Here is a 20238-nt window from a genome sequence, read left to right on the forward strand (position 1 = left end):
TCTATTTCAAGGCTGAATAATATTCCATTATATATTACATGTTATGTTCTATACAATGGAATATATATCATATTATATTATAACTATGTATTGATAATGTACATTATATAATATATGCCAACATGATATATAATATGTAATATCATATAGTACAAAATATATGTATGTTATATATGTTATGGAATATATATTACATATTATATACATTATTTTAACAGGAGGAGTCTGCATATACAAAATTCCGGAATTAGGCTGGGCACAGTGGCTCCCACCTGCAATCCCATTACTTTAGGAAACCAGCGCTTTCCATGTAACCAGTTGGGGCAGAATTATGTAGGCAGAAGAAACAGATGGTTAGAATTATCCAGGGCAGGTATATATGCCACGGTCCATTCCCTCAATAATATATTTTCCAAAACCTCAAATTGTATATCCATATATATTCCATACATATATTTTATGTAGGAAAATAAAATATATGTATGTAGGAAATATATTTTATGTAGGAAAATATATGTATGGAATATAGATGGTTATAAAATATGCTTACATAATATATATAACCTGTATTTCATATTACATAATATATTTCATAATATATAACGTATACTCCATAATATATAACATATAAACATATATAATAATACATATGTAATAGTACACAATATGTATATTATATAGTTTATGACATACATATATTACATATAATATGTTACACTATATATAATATATTACATATAATGGGAATATCTATTATATATGCAACATATAATAATATAAATATGTTAATCATATTTAATATTTAATACGATATAATACTAAACAGTATATGATGTTAATATTGACATCACAAGAGGACAAAATGGGAAAAACCCTCTTCCATAAATGCTGCTGGGAAAACTAAATTTCCACATACAAAAGAATGAAATTTCACTCTTATCTTACTCCATGCACAAATATCAACTCAAAATGGATAAAAGACCTAAATGTAAGACCTGAATCCATAAAATTCCTAGAAGATAACACCGGGGGAAAGTTCCTCAATTTTGGTCTTAGCAAAGATTTTTTTAATATATATTACACCAAAAGATTAGATTACAAAAGCAAAAATTAGTGAATAAATGGGACAACATCAAACTAAAAAGCTTCTTCATAGCAAAGGAAACAATCAAAAGAATGAATCGGCAACCCATGGACTGGGAAAAAATATTTGCAAACCACATATCTGAAAAGGGGTTAATATGCAAAATTTATAAAGAATTCTTTCAATAGCAGAAAAACAAATAACCTGATTTTAAAATGGGTAAAGGGTCTGAACAGACGTTTCTCCAAAGAGAGCATAAAAAACGCCAACAGGTATAGGAAAACGTGCTCTACATCACTAATCATCAGGGAAATGCAAATTAAAACTACTATGAGATATCACCTCGTATCCTTAAATAGAGCTATTATCAAAAAGTTAGGAGATGAATGTTGGGGACAGGGTGGAGTGCAATGGTGCGATATCGGCTCACAGCAACCTCCGCCTCCCTCCAAGAATTGTTTTAACTCCCAGGTTCAAACAATTCTCCTGTCTCGGCCTCGCAAGTAGCTGGAATTACAGACACGGAGCCTATAATTAGCCACTACACCTGGCTAGTTTTGTAATTTTAGTAGAGACAGGATATCACCATGTTGGTCAGGCAATCTCAAGCTCCTGACCTTAAGTGATCCACCCGCCTCGGCCGTTTTGATTCTTAACAGGGGCAATTGTGCCACCTGGGGGTATCTGGCAATGTCTGGAGACACTTTTGTTTTTACCACTACCCGGGTAGTGCCATCTAGTGGTTAGAATATAGAATGCCCTACTCCCTCTAACAAAGAAATGTCAGACCCTGAATGTCGGTCGCGCCAAGGATGAGAAATCCTGGCATAGAAAAGTAAGAGATACTGGCTTTAGATAAGAAGGCAGATATCTCATGGTTGCAGAGTGAAAGAAGAAAGAAACCGTAACGTTGTTGTTGGACCGTTTTGTACTAGTGCCAAGAAAGTGAGAAATCTCTCGAACCTAAGAAAGGAGAAAAAATAGAGAAATCTTTCTAATTGCTGTTACTATTACTCTCTGCAGTAAGTTGTAAAATCATTTGTTATTAAGTGGGGAAGTTGAAGCCAGGCGCGGTGGCTCATGCCTGTAATCCCAGTGCTCTGAGAGGCTGAGGTGGGTGGATCACCTGAGGTCAGGAGTTTGAGACCAGCCTGAAAAAGATGGTGAAACCTCGTCTCTACTAAAAATACAAAAATTAGCCATGCTTGGGGGCGGGTGCCTGTAATCCCAGCTACTAGAGAAGCTGAGGCAGGAGAATCGCTTGGACACGGGAGGCGGAGGTTGCAGTGAGCCGAGATTGCACCATTGCACTCCAGCCTGCGTAACAAGAGCGAAACTCCGTCTCAGTAAATAAATAAAGAAAGAGGGAAGTGGAGACGGTGTGAATTTAAAATCCTGGAGAAACTGTGAAAAGATCTTTGCCCATTGGAAATTTCCTGTAGTGTTGAAGGCCCATTTAGAGTAGGTGACATCAAATTTTTAGTGATTCCCGTATCACCACATGGGGGCAGAATTATGTAGGCAAGAGAGAAAGATGTTAGAATTTTCTAGGGCAAGTGGATTTGAGGTTTTGGAAAATACATGATTGAAGGGATGGACCATGGTGTGTCAGTCACCTAAAGAAATGAGGTTATCAGCAACAACATAGTTGAAGAATAGATGGCTTGGGGGTCTCTACGAATGAGGAGAGGAGATGCGGTAAAGCCGAAACGGCTAAGAAGTTGGGGCCGGCGCAGTGGCTCATGCCTGTAATCCCAGCACTTTTGGAGGTGGGCGAATCACTTGAGATCAGGAGTTCGAGACCAGCCTGGCTTACATGGTGAAACCCCGTCTCTACTAAAAATACAAAAATTAGCCGGATGTGGTGGTGCACGCCTGTAATCCCAGCTACTCAGGGAGGCTGAGGCAGGGGAATCACTTGAACCCGGGAGGTAGAAGTTGCAGTGAGCCGAGATTGCACCACTGCACACCAGCCTGGGTGACAGAGCAAAACTCTGTCTCAAAAATAAAATAAATAAAAGTATCCTGAATCATGGAAAAGCTGGGAGTCTAAAGATTGGGAGTCAGGTGCCAACGATTTCAATGCATTAGGTCTATGTATTGGTTCCAATTCAGATGAGATGCCAGAGATGTGTCAGGGCAGGATGGGAGTTTTGATAAACCGTGAGCAATGCAGTTTGCTAATGTGGATATACATTAGAGATAGAGAAGGTAAAAAACTTTCACCATATTGCTTTGAGGTTATACACGCCATGCAAAATCATGACTCAAGATCAAAAACACCTCGAGTTCAGAAGAAGATACTGGATGTGTCACGATAGAATTACCTTCAGTGCAACAGAGAAGCAGAAAACTTGTGAACTCTCTTGCTCATATGTCTTGATTTTAGGCTGGGCATGGTGGCTAAATGGTGGCTATTCCAGCTACTTAAGAGTCTGAGATGGAAGGATCTAGAGTTTGAGACCAGTCTGGGCAACATAGTGAGCCCCCATTTTTGCACATACACAAAAATAGTGGAATGTGGTGGTGCATGTCTGTAGTCCCAGTTACTTGGGCGGCTGAGGCAGAAGGATTTCTTGAGTCCTGGAATTCAAGGCTGCAGTGAGCTATGATTACACCACTGCACTCTTGCCTGGGCGACACAGCAAGACCCTGTCTCTAAAGCAAAACAAAACAAAAAACTTAACGGGAAAGCAGAGAACATTCGCTCTGAGTTTCCTCACATAGCTTCAGCTTCTCCTATCTTTTGCTTTTCACCTATCATTTCCTACTTACCAAGGATCTTAAAGATTTTTTTTTAAATGAATTTTACTCTGTTACCCAGGCTGGAGTGCAGTGGGACAATCTCCGTTTACTCTAACCTCTCTGCCTCTACCTCATTTCTTTATCAGCTTTAAGAAAGCTGATAAAGAAATGAGAAACTACATATTCATTAGGAAAATGTTAAATACATTTTAACCCTAATAAAGTGCTTTTAGAGTTATCAGGATTTATATGGGTGGGAATCCCAACTGATACAATGAATATGAATACAATGATACTATTGATACTATATATACAATGAATGGCAAGAAGAACCAAAGGCAAGAATTGATACAATGAGTATGACTCCTTCTGTGGTCATTACTCATATTTAATTTTATTTATTTATTTATTTATTTATTTATTTATTTTTGAAACAGAGTCTTGCTCTGTCACCCAGGCTAGATCCTTGGTAAGTAGGAAATGATAAGTGAAAAGCAAAAGATAGGGAAAGCTGTAGCTATGTGAGGAAACTCAGAGCAAACGTGCTCTGCTTTCCTGTTAAGTTTTTTGTTTTGTTTTAGAGGCAGGGTCTTGCTGTGTCGCCCAGGCAAGTGGTGTGATCTGAGCTCACTGCAACCTCCGTGCCTCCTGGGTTCACATGATTCTCGTGCCTCAGCCTCCCCAGTAGCTAGGATTACAGGAGCGTGCCACCACACCCAGCTAATTTTTGTATTTTTAGTAGAGACAGGTGGGTTTCACCATGTTGGCCAGGCTGGTCTTGAACTCATGGGCTCAAGTGATCTGCCCGCCTTGGCCTCCCAAAGTGTTGGGATTACAGGCATGAGCCACCCTGCCCTGCCCACTACTCATATTTTAATCAACAAGGACACATTTATGAAGGAAAACCCATTGAATGTAATAAAATTGTTGAAGCCTTGAATATGAAATCTAGCATTACTCAGAATAAGCGAATTCATACTGGAGAGAACTGTTATCAATACCTTGACTTTGGGAAAGCTCTCAGAGATGCAAATTAAATGGTTTTTTAAAGTTTATTTACAGAGTTATATTACTCCTGTACTTACTATGTATAATAATTTGTCTGGCTTCTTCTATTTAATATTCTTTGAGATGCATCCATATTGTTTCATTACCAGCTTATTCTTTTTTTTTTCTTTGAGATAGGGTCTCACTTTGTTGTCCAGGCTGGAGTGCAGTGGCACAATCTCAACTCACTGTGATCTCCACATCCTGAGCTCCATTGATCCTCCCCTCTCGGCCTCCCAAGTAGCTAGGACCACAGGCATGCCCCATCATGCTAGTCTAATTTTTTGTAAAGACAAGGGTCTCACTATGTTGCTCAGGCTGGCCTCAAACTTGTGAACTCAAGGAATCTGCCTGCTTTGGCCTCCCAAGCTGTTAGGATTACAGGTGTAAGCCACCACACCCAGTCATCAGGAGTTATTTTTATTGCTGCATATTTTTCTAGTGTATAAATATGTCCAGTTTGTTCAATCAACGGTTGAGGGCATTTGTTGATGAATGTATTGCACAAATTGTGCTTCTGTGAACATTTGCTTTTGTTTTTTATTTATTTTTTAAAAATAGAAACAGGGTTGACTGGGCACAGTGTCTCACACCTGTAATCCCAGCACTTTGGGAGGCCGAGGTGGGAGGATCACCTGAGGTTGGGAGTTTGAGACTAACCTGACCAACATGCAGAAACCCCATCTCCACTAAAAATACAAAATTAGCCAGGTGGCATGGTGGTGCATGCCTGCAATCCCAGCTACTTGGGAGGTTGAGGCAAGAGAATCTCTTGAACCCAGGAGGCAGAGGTTGCAGTGAGCTGAGATTACGCCATTGCACTCCAACCTGAGCAACAAGAGCAAAACTGTGTCTCAAAAAAAAAAAAAAAAAAAAAAAAAAAAAAAAAGAGTAGAAACAGGATCTAGCTATGTTGCCCAGGCCAGTCTTGAACTCCTGGCCTCAGGCCATCCTCCCACCTTGGTGTCCCAAAGTGCTGGGATTACAGGTGTGGGCCACTGCACCCAGCCCATGAATATTCTTGTACATGTTGTTTGTTTGTTTGTTTGTTGGTATACTTGTAAACTTTTTTTGGTGGGGATGTATATTTAGGATGGAGTTTCTAGGTCATAGGAAATACCTGTGGTCCCATTTATTCAATACTACCAAACAGTTTTCCCAAGGCATTATATCAGTTTACTCTCCTATTATCTTGCCAATATTTTATATTGCATATCTTTTTCATTTTGGCCATTATGATGAGTATGTAGTAGTACCATAATTTTGATTTTTAATTTTTTTAACTTTATTTTAAACTAATTTTAGACTTAAAAAAAAGTTACATAAATAGCACACAGACTTCCTATATACCCCTCAGAAGTTCCCAATGTTAAATGCAGTCAACTTGTCTACCTTTCCTTTACGGTGAGGACTTTTTAAAAAACAAACAAACAAAAACAGAGTCTTCCTCTGTTGCCCAAGCTGGAGTGCAGTGGTGTGATCTCAGCTCACTGCAGCCTTTACCTCCCAGGTTCAAGGAATTCTTATGCCTCAGCCTCCCAAGTAGCTGATATTACAGGCATGCACCACCATGCCCAGCTAATTTTTTTTTTTTTGTACTTTTAGTAGAAACAAGGATTTGCCATGTTGGCCAGGCTGGTCTTGAACTCCTGACCTCAAATGATCTGCTTGCCTTGGCCTCCCCAAATGCTGTGATAACAGGCAAGAGCCACCTTGCCCAGCCAGGTCAGGCTTTTTTAGTGATCTCTTTAAGAAGGTTAGTTTTTATGCCTATTTTTCAGGCAACCCCTGAAAACCTGTGCAAGTAACCAGAAAATTATCTGGTTTCTTTGCTATCTCGTATCCATAATTTCTCCAGCCTTATTCATGCAGAGATTTTAAGAGAAACATTTCTTAGCTTAACTTTCTGGACACGATCTCATGGTACACTCTCTGCATCCCCGAGTGTCTCTGCGGAGCCTTAGACTACTTTGGTTTGCTAGTCCTTCAATAGCAATCTCTGGGCCGGCACGGTGGCTCACACCTGTAATCCCAGCACTTTGGGAGGCTGAGGCTGATGGATGACTTAAGGTCAGGAATTTGAGACCAACCTGGCCAACATGGTGAAACCCCGTCTCTACTAAAAATACAAAAATTAGACAGGCGCAGTGGCGGGTGCCTGTAATTCCAGCTATTCGGGAGGCTGAGGCAGGAGAATTGCTTGAACCTGGGAGGTGGAGGTTGCAGTGAGCTGAGATTGCACCACTGTACTCCAGCCTGGGTGCAGAGCAAGACTCGATCTGAAAAAATAAAAAATTAAAAAAGCAATCTCTGACTCAGAGAAAGGTAGGATTCTCTCTAAGGAGGATTTCACCAGCTCCCTTGAGGTCAGATTCTAGGGTCCAAGAATGAGATACCCTCAGGGTAAGAGGAAATGTGGTAGGAAGAGGGTGACACATGGCTTGTCTCTTGGGATCAGGAAGTCAGCCATCGAGGAATTCCCCCTTCGTGTTCACATCTGATCTGTGCTCATTCATTAAAGATTTGAGCTGCCTTAGGGGAAGAAATGAGAGTACTGTACACATTTGGCTAATGAGCAGCTTTGAAAATTAAGCTCCTAGGGGCCACAGAGACTGCAAATAACCTACCTGTGACCACACCACTCAACAGCCCCGCTCAGTCAGGAAACATCAAACCTGAGTCTTCTTCCAGAGATGATCCCTCTTGCCCAAGAGCATGTTGCCTTACTTGGTTCATCTGCCCTTGTTGGGGACAGATGCTCCATTTCTTCTTTTAATTTTCCAAGAAAAAAATGGAGAATTCCTCACTGAGGTCTTCAAGGTAATCTGAAGTGCCGCCAATACATGCTGTGAGAAATTGAACAAGTTTTTTTTTTTTTCTTTCTTCCCATGCTATCTGGATGACAACCATAAGGTAAGAGACATTTCAGTGGAATTGTTATAAGTGAGATTCCAAACTAATCTGTGACCTTTTTCTTGATATATTTACTTCCTTTGTATTCATATAATTTGCAACCAGATTTCATTATTTTTAGCTCTCGTTCCATCTTCCAAATCTAAGGGATGTTTTCCCCACCTAAGTATAAATTAGTCCCTTCAAAAGGAATCTGGTCAAGCACAGTGGCTCACATCTGTAATCCCAGCACTTTGGGGGGACAAGGCGGGTGAATCACCTGAGGTCAGCCATTCAAGACCAGCCTGGCAAATATGGTGAAACCCCGTGTCTACTAAAACTACAAAAATTAGCTGGGCATGGTGGCACACACCTGTAATTCCAGCTACTGGGGAGGCTGAGGCAGAGATTTGCTTGACTCCAGGAGGTGGAGGTTGCAGTGAGCCGAGATCACAGCACTGCACTCCAGCCTGGGCGGCAGAGCAAGGCTCTGTCTCAATAATAATAATAATAATAATAATAATAATAATAATAAAGTCATTATGGGACCCCTGAGCACTGTGCTAGGACACATCTATCCTAGCATCTATTCATTTTTCATCCCTGCAACACCCCCGTACATTTTTATAGCAGTTCCCGATAGAGAAGTGAGAAACTTGAGTCTGCTAGAGAGGTTCAGGGACCTTCCGATATCACAGATCCATGTCACAATTGAGGCATTCATGACTGAACTGACAACTCTCTGAGTCCAAGTTTTGTTTTCTTTCTTTCTTTGCTTTTTGAGATGGAGTTTCACTCTGTCACCTACCCTGGAGTGCAGTGGTAAAATCTCAGCTCACTGCAACCTCCACCTCCCGGGTTCAAGCAATTCCATTGCCTCAGCCTCCCAAGTGGCTGGGATTACAGGCACCCGCCACTATGGTCGGCTAATTTTTGTATTTTTTTAGTAGAGACGAGGTTTCACTATGTTGGCCAGGCTGGTCTCAAACACCTGATCTTGTGATCCACCCTCCTCTGCCTCCTAAAATGCTGGGATTAGAGGCATGAGTCACCACACCAGGCCCTGAGTCCAAATTTTATGTACCAATGGTTGAAGCTTTTATAATCACTTGTCTTTCTCCAGTGAAAGCCAACTCTTGGTTGGGGACCTGGATTTTGTTTTTGTTTGTGTGTTTATTTTAAGAGGCAGAGTCTTGCTCCGTTGCCCAGACTGGAGCGCAGTGGCCCTATCAAAGCTCATGCGGCCTCCAACTCCTGGGTTCAAGTGATCCCCCCGCCTCAGCCTCTCAAGTAGCTGGGACTACAGACATATACCACTGTGCCTGGCTATTTTTTAATTTAATTTAATTTTTAAAAATTTTAAGTAGAGATGAGGGTTTTGCTATTTTGTTCAGGGTGGTCTCAAACTCCTGGCCTTGAGTGACCCTTCTACCTCAGCCTCCCAAAGTGCTGGGACTATAGGTGTGAGCCTCTGTGTCTGGCCAGGGCCTCAATTTGTGAAGCGAAGGGCTGAGATGGGCTCACTGTACCATTCAACTGTTCACATGTTGTGATTCTGTATTAGGTTTGCCCCGACTCTTGAGTCATTACAGAATTTCCCTAACTTATGGGTTTACGAGAACAGCAGGCAGATGTTTTGACATTGCCAGCATGCATCAATTCTTTACTTCCTGTTTTGGGGACTCCAGGATCAATTCTCAAGAATCTGGATAAGCCAGAGAGAATAGGAAAGGCTTGGTGCTGAATCACATGGGACACCTCCAGGAATCAGTGCCAAGGCTCAGGGTTTGCCTGCACCAGGGCTGTACCAGAAATAATAGGAAGGGTGGGCATGGTGGCTAAAGCCTGTAATCCTGGCACTTTGGGAGGCTGAGACAGGAGGATCGCTTGAGCCCAGGAGGATGAGGCTACAGTGAACTATGATTATGCCCCTGCAGAGACCCTGCAAAGAAGAAAGAAAGAAAGAAAGAAAGAAAGAAAGAAAGAAAGAAAGAAAGAAAGAAAGGAAGAAAGGAAGAAAGAAAGGAAGGAAGGAAGGAAGGAAGAAAGAAAGGAAAGAAAGAAAGAAAGAAAGAGAAAGAAGGAAGGAAGGAAGGAAAGAAAGAGAAAGAAGGGAGGGAGGAAGGAAGGAGAAAGAGAAAGATGAAAAGAAAGAAACAAGGAAAGAAAGAGAAGGAAGGAAAAAAGAAAGAAGGGAAAGAGAGAGAAGGAAGGAAGAAGAAAGAGAAAGAAAAAAAGAAAAAAGACAGGAGGAAGGAGAGAGGAGGGAGAGAGGGAGGAAAGAAGGGAGGGAGAGAGAGAAAGAAAAAGAAAGGAAGGAAGGGAAAGAAAGAAGAAAAAGGAAGGAAGAAAGAGAAAAAAGGAAGAAAAAAAGAAAGAGAAAGAAAGAAGGAAAGAGAAGGAAAGAGGGAAGGAAAGAAAAAGGAGGGGGAAAGGAGGTAGGGAGAGAAAGAAAGAGAAAGGAAGGAAGGGAAAGAAAGAAAAAAGAGAGAGAAGGAGGAAAAAAAAGGAAAGAAGGAGAAAGAAAGAGGCAGGAAAAGAGGTCTTTAGTTTCTAACCATTTTAGTTTTGATGATACAGACAAGATTTAAGAGTTTACTCTTAAGTTTTGTTTTCTTAGCACTCCCATCTTTTCTATCAGACTCATCAACAACATGAAAGCAGGAAACTTCTCAGACACTCCAGAATTCCTTCTCTTGGGATTGACAGGTGATCCAGAGCTGCAGCCCATCCTCTTTGAGCTGTTCCTGTCCATGTACATGGTCACGGTGCTGGGGAACCTGCTCATCATCCTGGCCGTCAGCTCTGACTCCCGCCTCCACACCCCCATGTACTTCTTCCTCTCCTTCCTGTCCTCGGTCGACATTGGTTTCACCTCCACCACGATGCCCAAGATGCTGGTGAATATCCAGGCACAGACTCTATCCATCAGTTACACCGGCTGCCTCACCCAAATCTGCTTTGTCTTGTTTTTTGCTGGATTGGAAAACGGAATTCTGGTCATGATGGCTTATGATCGATTTGTGGCCATCTGTCATCCACTGAGGTACAAGGTCATCATGAACCCCAAGCTCTGTGGGCTGCTGCTTCTGCTGTCCTTTATCATTAGTCTTCTGGACGCTCTTCTGCACACGTCGATGGCACTACAGCTGACCTTCTGCACAGACCTGGAAATCCCCCACTTTTTCTGTGAACTGGCTCATATTCTCAGGCTTGCCTGTTCCGATATCCTCATCAATAACATCCTGGTGTATTTAGTGACCAGTCTGCTAGGGGTCATTCCTCTCTCTGGGATAATTTTCTCTTACACACAAATTGTCTCCTCTGTCATGAAAATTCCATCAGCCAGTGGAAAGTATAAAGCTTTCTCCATCTGCGGGTCACACCTGATCATCGTTTCCTTGTTCTATGGAACAGGGTTTGGGGTGTATCTTAGTTCTGCAGAGACCCACTCCTCCAGGAAGGGTGCAATAGCATCAGTGATGTACACCGCGGTCACCCCCATGCTGAATCCCTTCATCTACAGCCTGAGAAACAAAGACATGTTGAAGGCTTTGAGGAAACTGGTACCTAGGATACCGTCTTTCCATTGATGTCTCTGCTGCTTTGGGCCAACACTACTGGAATATGTCAGGGAGAAAGAAGTAACGAGAAGTCTAGAAAGCCTGACCAATGTCTTTGTTTTTTGTTGTCATTGTTGTTTGTTTTCATGTTTTTTGTTTGTTTGTTTTGAGATGGAGTTTAGCTCTTGTTGCCCAGGCTGGAGTACAATGGCATAATCTTGGCTCACTGTAACCTCCACTTCCTGGGTTCACATGATTCTCCTGCCTCAGCCTCCTGAGTAGCTGGGATTACAAGCGCCCAGCACCATACCCAGCTAATTTTTTTTTTTTTTTGAGATGGAGTTTCTCTCCTGTTGCCCAGACTGGAGTGCAATGGTGTGATCTTGGCTCACCACAACCTCTGCCTCCCAGGTTCAAGTGATTCTCCTGCCTCTGCCTCAAGACTAGCTGGGATTACAGGTGCCCACCACCATGCCTAGCTAATATTTTGTATTTTTAGTAGAGACAGGGTTTCTCCATGTTGGTCAGGCTGGTCTCAAACTCCTACCCTCAAGTAATCCACCCACTTCGGCCTTCCAGTGTGCAGGTATTACAGGCATGAGCCACTGCACCCACCTAATTTTTCTATTTTTAGTAGAGACGGGGTTTCATCATGTTGGCCAGGCGGTCTCAAACTCCTGGCCCCAGGTGATCTGCCCGTCTTGGCCTCCCAAAGTGCTGGGATTACAGGTGTGAGCCACTGTGCCCAGCCCAACCAATATCTTCGAATACCTGAGACCAGAGATCAAACGGTTCAGGGTGATTGTTTTGGAATCAGACCATCTGGACTTGAATTCTTTTTGGATTGATTGACTAATTGATTTTTGAGACAGTCTCTCACTCTGCCACCCAGGCTGGAGTGCAGTGGTGTGATCACAGCTCACTGTAGCCTCGAACTCCTGGGCTCAACGGATCCTCTCGACTCAGCCTGCCAAGTAGCTGGGACTACAGGTGCATGCCACCACACCTGGCTATTTTTTATTTTTGCATCGATGCATAAAATATGGACATTGTTTCAGGGTACATGTGATAATGTAATACATTCGTATAATGTGCAAGGATCAAATTGGTGTCTATGAAAAATACAAAAATTAGCTGGGCGAGGTGGCATGCACCTGTAATCCCAGCTACTTGGGAGGCTGAGGCAGGAGAATCACTTGAACCCAGGAGGCAGAGGTTTCAGTGAGCTGAGATCTCATGACTGCACTCTCATCTGGTGACAGAGCAAAACTCCGTCTCAAAAAAAAAAAAAAATCTCATCCCTCATGTATATCCCCAGAGGTTCAGAGTCACTAGTTCCTGGGTGACAATATATACAAAGGCCTCAGGTGATTCATCTCTGCAGGTGTTTTATAGGCATCAGTAGAAGAAGTTCTGCACTAGAGGGCACCTCAGACAGGGAGCTGTATCCTAGATGTGGTGCTAACAATAACCCCTGTCAACTTGCAATAATGGCCATGACAGAAGGCTCTCCAGTCAATCCTTTCTTTACCTTTGAGACCTCTGCTATTTTTGTTTTTGTTGTTATTGTTTTCACTTACACATTTTCTGAAGCTTTTTTTTTTTTTTTTTTTTTAAGAGATGGGTTCTGTTTGTGTTGCCCAGGCTGGAGTGCAGCAGCACAATCATAGCTCACTGCAGCCTCGAGTTCCTGCGCTCGAGCAATCCTCCTGCCTTAGACTTCTGAGTAACTGGAAATACAGGTTTGCACCACCACTCCTGGCTGAGACCCTGGCCGGCTGTTTTAACCCTGGACCTCCAGGGACGATTCAGGCTGATGGCTCCCCTCTTTTTAGCTTCTGTAGAGAGTGATAGCTTTAATCTCGTCAACCTGACTTTCACTTGTCTTACCCCACATCCAGCATCTCCTTCTCAAAGGAAATTACTTCTGCCTGGACCAACCTTCCTACAAAGGTGAATGTAAACATTTGCATAGGAATCCTAGACTGCAGCTAGTGCTTGAAGATATCAACGATACAATCCATTTTAATAAATCATGATTCTCTCTGTGGACTCCACTACAGAAGAGTAAGAAACACAGCAAAATGAATGAAAAAGGTGAAAACTCAGATGCGTTCTAACAAAAACATCAATATTGCTGTTTCTTCTTTTTTAAATTCCTAAACATGGTAATAATGTTTTGTTTAATGACTTTCCCAAAATATATTTTAGCAAAGACTGTATTTCTTATTGTATGTGATCACTGAAATCTGTGTTCCTAAGTGTTCAGTTAGTGTTTTGGCAAAGATTTTCTTGAATGTTAGAAGCTAATACAAACACACAAATAGCACATCTCTCTGTCTAGCTAAACACAGAAAAATTTTTACAGAAAGTTTTTATTCCTTTGGCAAGTTCATATTATATGAAATCCACTAATAGACAAATGTTGTACAAACAAAAATAAAGGTGAGTATAAGTGATTTTTTAATACATTAAATACACTTTGGGAGGCTGAGGCAGGCAGATTACCAGGTCAGGAGTTCAAGAGCAGCCTGATCAATATTGTGAAACCTTGTCTCTACTAGAAATACAAAAATTAGCCGGGCGTGGTGGCGTACACCTGTGATCTCAGCTACTCAGGAGGCTGAGATAGGAAAATCCCTTGAATCCAGGAGGTGGAGGTTGCAGTGAGCTGTGATCATTCCCCTGCACTCCAACTTGGGTGACAGAGCTAGACTCTGTCTCAAAAAAAAAAAAGAAAGAAAAAGAAAGAAAGAAAGCAAAAACAAATTTTGTTAAACTTCCCCAAACTTTGCCTACATAAACCATCCCAAGCTTTTGCACTTTGAAACACTCACTTCCCTTCTTTGGAAGTTGTGCTTCCCTGGTGACTTCCTCTAGATTCTGGCTGGGCATGGTGACTCTTATAATCCCAGCACTTTGAGAGCCCAAGGTGGGAAAATCACTTGAGCCCAGGAGTTCGAAGCCAGCCTGGCTGACACAGAGAGATCCTATCACTATGAAAAAATAAAAATAGGCTGGATACGGTGGCTCACACCTGTAATCCCAGAACTTTGGGAGGCTGAGGCAGGCAGATCACCTGAGGTCGGGAGTTTGAGACCAGCCTAACCATCATGGAGAAACCTGGTGTTGGAAATAGATGTTTGGTGCTGCAAAGAAAAATCGGCACCGAGACAAAGGATCTTTCAGCAACACAATTTTTACTTCCTGGACTGTAGGAAGGGTACTCTTGCTAGCCATCTTGCCACAAGAGTACAAGGAATAAAGAAAAACACACAAATTTATCCCTTACACCTTTGGGGTCGTCCTTACTGCTGTGTCCGATCTCCTTTGGCTGGAGCCAGACCTCACAATCTAAACTAAAACCTGATTGGCTAACAACTTAAAACTTTTCTAAACAGGTAAAAGTAATAGAGAGCTGGGGCATGCCTGTGAGCACGTCCAACACAGATATCTTGGTTAAAGTACAAGGACATAGAGCGTACTATGTGCCTGTAAGCACGGCATGTCTAACAGCTACATAGGATAGGGCTTAACAAAGTTATTAGCACACTTATTATTTAACAAAAAGGGAAACTTCAAAAAGGAACTTTTATATTTCCCACACCCCATCTCTACTAAAAATACAAAATTAGCTGGACATGGCGGTGCATGCCTGTAATCTCAGCTACTTGGGAGGCTGAGGCAGGAGAATTGCTTGAAGCCGGGAGGTGGAGGTTGCGGTGAGCCGACATCATGCCATTGCACTCCTGCCTGAGCAATAAGAGTGAAACTCTGTCTCTAAATAAATAAATTAAATTAAAAAAATAAAAATAAAAAAATTAGCCAGTCGTGTTGGTGCACATCTGTATTCCCAGCTACATGGGAGGCTAAAGTGGGAGGATCTCTTGGGCTTGAGAAGTCGAGGCTGCAGTGAACTATGATTGCACCACTGCACTCTAGCCTGGGCAACAGAGCCAGATCCTGTCTCTAAAAATAATAAAACAAACTAGATTCTGGCCCTTTTGATTATTTTATGTTGACAAATCAATTGAAGGAACACAGATTATTATTATTGACATAATGAACACAACATCTTGAAATTTCTGGTTGAATACTGTGTCTTGCCAGCTACTACCTGTGTGGTCAGAGACTGAAGGACCTTAAAAGCCAGGGCACCAAGCAAGGAAAATTGGGGCAGCTTACACTTAAGACCCAGACTTGCAGATTGCTTATAGGTAAGGGTTTTTAAAGGTGGGAGGCATCCTGGGTTCAAGCAATCCTCCCACCTCAGCCTCCCAAAGTGCTGGGATTACAGGCATGAGTCACCTGGCCCGACATCAAACCCCATCTCTACTAAAAATACAAAAATTAGCCAGGTGTGGTGGCACATGCCTGTAATCCCAGCTACTCGAGAGGCTGAGGCACAAGAATCATTTGAACCCAGCAGGCAGGGGTTGCAGTGAGCCAAGATCATGCCACTGCATTCCAGCCTGGGCAATAGAGTGAGAGTCTGCCTAAAAAAAAAAAGAAAGAAAGAAAAGCAAAGCAAAGCTCCAGGGTGGTTATACCTGGCTTCTGGCACAGCTTCTGACATTCACCTGTGCAGGCTTCTAGCTTGCTTATCTATGCTTGCAGCTTGATTTTTCAGGCTACTTTTTCTTTGAAAATAAATGATTTGGGGGCTGCTTTTTATGAAAAGAAAAACCTTACCCAGGACTTCTGTACCCTCACTAACTGCCTAAATAATTTGTTTTTAATACCCATGTTATTATTACGTTACTTTGTAACTACTTGTGGCAACAACAAGTATTTTTTTTTTTTTTTTGAGATGGAGTCTTGCTGTCACCCAGGCTAGAGTGCAATGGCGTGATCTCGGCTCACTGCAACCTTCACCTCCCAGGTTCAAGTGATTCTCCTGCCTCAGCCTCCTGAGTAGCTGGGATTACAACCGCCTACCACCACGTCTGGCTAATTTTTTTTTTTCCTGTATTTTTAGTAAAGACTGGGTTTTACCATGTTGGCCAGGCTGGTCTCAAACTCCTGACCTTGTGATCCGCCCACTTCAGCCTCCCAAAGTGCTGGGATTACAGGCGTGAGCCACCATGACCAGCCAACAACAAGCAGTTTTATTAGATGAATACATAGTTCAAAGGAGGGGGGAGGGTTGTGGTTGCTGTCTCATTTTAATGTCTCTCTGGGCCTGACAATGAAGAGAAGTCACATTCCTCAGATCAAAGTCCTTTTTACTAGATGAATGGTGTGTGTTGTGGGAGCAAGTTTCATGAAGTGGAGGAGAACAGACACAATGGAGAGAAGCGGATGGTGTACACCTGGCCTCCGGGGACAGGGACTCGGCCATCCGGAATTCCTGACTTCTCTCATCTTGGTCTTTAAGGATGTACACTCCTGGGATCAGAACAAAGGTAAAATCGCCAGGGTAATGAGGAGCGGTGGAGATTGAGGTCCCAGGGATATAAGATACTTCAGCAAGTCAGACTGTAACCACCTCACTGAACGTCTCTCACCCAGCTAGGAAGCTGCATCACAGTCTCCTCGTAGGGATGATCCTTTTGGACCAGGACTCTAGTCTGTCTGCACTTCCTGAGCATAGATCATCCTCTGCAATATCCACGTGAGAGGTTGAGCACCATTCTCGTGGAAGCCAATCAGATAACCTAACGCCCTTGAGTTAATTAACGCTTTGGAAATGAGGGCTGGTGGTTTTGTTTTTTTGGAGACAAGCTCTCACTCTGTTGCCTCGTAGGAGTATGGTGACTCGATCATCGCTCACTGCAGTCTTGAATTCTTGGGATCAAGCAATCCTCCGGCCTCAGCCTCCTGAGTAGTTGGGACTACAGGTACATGCCATTTGCAATTTTTTATTAATTTATTTAGTTAAGATGGAGTTTCACTCTTGTTGCCCAGGCTGGAGTGCAATGGCATGCTCTCGGCTCACTGAAACCTCCATCTCCTGGGTTCAAGCAATTCTCCTGCCTCAGCCCCCCAGGTAGCTGGGATTATAGGCATGTGCCACCACGTCTGGCTAAGTTTGTATTTTTAGTAGAGACAGGGCTTCTTCATGTCGGTCAGGCTGGTCTCAAACTCCCAACCTCAGGTGAGCTGCCCGCCTTGGCCTCCCAAAGTGCTGGGATTATAGGCATGAGCCACCATGCCCGGCCATTTCAAAATTTTTTGTAGACATGGGTTGTCACTATGTTGCCCAGGCTGGTCTTATACTCCAGGCCTCTGTACTCCCGCCTCAGCCTCCCAAAGGGACCGGGACTAGAGACGTGAGCCACAGTGCCTGGATATATAAAGCTTTTAAAATGCAACACAATGCAATTATTAGTATTTGGAAGAGTAATACCAAATGCAACGAAAGGTATGGGAGAATAATATAGATCAAGTGTGTGTACTGGTTCCCCTTGGGAAGGAAGGAAATCAAGATTGTGCATGTACGTGAAGTAAGGGTTTTCAAATACACACTTTTTTTTTCTTTTTGAGATGGAGTCTCACTTTGTTGCCCAGCTTGGAGTGCAGCGGTGCAATCTCGGCTCACTGCAACCTCTACCTCTGCCTCCGGGTTCAAGTGATTCTCCTGTCTCAGCCTCCTGAGTAGCTGTGATTACAGCCACACGCCTCCCCACCCGGCTAATTTTTTTTTTTTTTTGTATTTTTAGTAGAGACGGGGTTTCGCCATATTGGTCAGGCTGGTTTCGAACACCTGACGTCAGGTGATCCACCTGCCCCAGCCTCCCAAAGTGCTCAGATTATAGATGTGAGTCACCATGCCCAGCCTTAAATGCACACTTTATTGCAATACAAATATTTATTACTTATTGCAATAAAAAGACCTAAAGCAAGGATTGTGAATTATGTGAATTTTATATTGTTGACTGATGGGTAGCCAGCTCTTCATTAGTCTCTGTACTTTCTCAATAATCCACACATGAATAACCTGTAATAAAAATGAACATACCTGTGCGATTCAAAAATATTGCGAATTTTCTCATACTGTACACTGTTTATCATACCAAAATTTTCTTGCTTTCTTCCTCCCTTTCTCTCTTTCCCCCTTTCTTTTTCTCTCTTTCTCTTTCCTTTCCTTTTTTTTTTTTTTTTTTGTTAATCGTACATCAGTTGTTAAAAAACAAGCTACTTTTTTTTTTTTTGAAATGGAATCTCACTCTGTCACACAGCCTGGAGTGCATCGACACAATCTCGGCTCACTGCAATCTTTTCCAGGGTTCAAGAGATTCTCCTGACTCAGCCTTCTCAGTAGCTGGGATTACAGGTGCGTGCCACCATGCGCAGCTAATTTTTGAATTTTTAGTAGAGACGGGGTTTCACCATCTCTAGTGATGGTGACTAGGTCAGGCTAGTCTCTAACTCCTGACCTCAAGTAATCCACCTGTCTTGGCCTCCCAAAGGGCTGGGATTACAGGCTCTGTAGTTACTTCTGGAGAAGGCTGAAGAGGACTAAAATGGCAGTCACAGTAAAAGGGACAGATTGATATATCACGTGTTAATTTTAACAAGGCCAATGCATTTAATGTGTTACTTAAATAATTAAAATTAATATATTTAAAATAGAGTTTGGTTTTGAACATATCAGTTTGAATAAATGTCTCAGAGAGAAAAAAAAGAAAGAATTACTAGTTCTGGCCAGGTGTGGTGGTTCATGCCTGTTATCTTAGCATTTTGAGAGGCTGAGTCAGGAAGATCTCTTAAGGCCAGGAGTTCAAGGCCATCTTAGGCAACATAGCAAGACCCCATGTCAACAACAAAAAATGTTAAAAATTAACCAGGCGTGGTGTGCATACCTGTAGTTCTAGCTAATTGGGAAACTGAGGTGGGAAGATAGCTTGAGTCTAGAAGTTCACGTTTGCAGTGAACTGTGATCACACCACTGCACTCCAGCCTGAGTGACAGAATGAGACCTTGACTCTAAAAAACAGTCAGAAGATGAGGCTGGTCACGGTGGCTCAAGCCTGTGGTCAATCCCAGTACTTTGGCAGGCCAACGTGAGTGGATCACTTGAGGCCAGGAGTTGAGACCAGCCTAACCAACATGGTGAAATCCCGTCTCTACTAAAAATACAAAAATTAGCCAGGTGTGGTGGTGGGCACACACCTGTAATCTTAGCTACTCAGGAGACTGAGAAGCGAGAATGGCTTGAACCTGGGAGGTAGAGGTTGCAGTGAGCTAAGATCACTCTTCTGCACTCCAGCCTGGGTGACGGCAAGACTCTGTCTTAACAGATAAAAAGGTCTGAGCTCATATCCAGTCTTTGTCAACCACTAACTGCGTATTTCGGTATTTCATATCCATGATGTAACCTCACCTTACCAAAGTGTCCTCGTGGGTAAAAGGGAGTGATAGTATCAACCAATGCATCTGCCCTTTGACAAGCTCTTCAGGTGATTCTAAAGCAAGTCAAAGTTTGGGAACCATTGCTCTAGAAGACAGATTGCATGACTTCATTCTCATCTTTTGGTTTATTTGAAGGCATGGAATAATTCTGATTAAAAAGCCACATCCAGCCTGGCCAACATGGTGAAACCCCATCTCTACTAAAAAATACAAATATCAGCTGGGTGTGGCAGCTCACACCTGTAATCCCAGCACTTTGGGAGGCCGAGGTGGGCAAATCACAAGGTCAGGAGTTCAAGACCAGCCTGGCCAACATGGAGAAACCCTGTCTTTACTAAAAATAAAAAAAATTAGCTGGGCATAGCAATAGGCACCTGTAATCCCAGCTACTTGGGAAGCTGAGGCAGGAGAATTGCTTGAACCCAGGAGGTGGAGGTTGCAGTGAGCCTAGATGGCTCCACTGCACTCCAGCCCAGGCGACAGAGTGAAACTTCATCTAAACACACACACACACACACACACACACACACACACACACACACACACACACAC

At 42.8% G+C, this 20238-nt stretch overlaps 1 protein-coding gene across 1 annotated transcript; it reads left to right on the forward strand.

Moving 5' to 3' along the window:
- The first annotated feature begins 10401 nt into the window (after nucleotides 1-10401).
- Nucleotides 10402-11361, forward strand: LOC116532905 (olfactory receptor 7G3). The gene has a single exon (XM_032252504.1). It carries the CDS (start codon nucleotides 10423-10425, stop codon nucleotides 11359-11361), a length of 939 nt encoding a protein of 312 aa, XP_032108395.1. The 5' UTR covers nucleotides 10402-10422.
- Nucleotides 11362-20238: the final 8877 nt, after the last annotated feature.

This window comes from Sapajus apella, unplaced genomic scaffold (genome assembly GCF_009761245.1).
Source record: "Sapajus apella isolate SASKATOON/1434 unplaced genomic scaffold, GSC_monkey_1.0 scaffold77, whole genome shotgun sequence".
In the NCBI taxonomy this organism is placed as follows: Eukaryota; Metazoa; Chordata; class Mammalia; order Primates; family Cebidae; genus Sapajus; species Sapajus apella.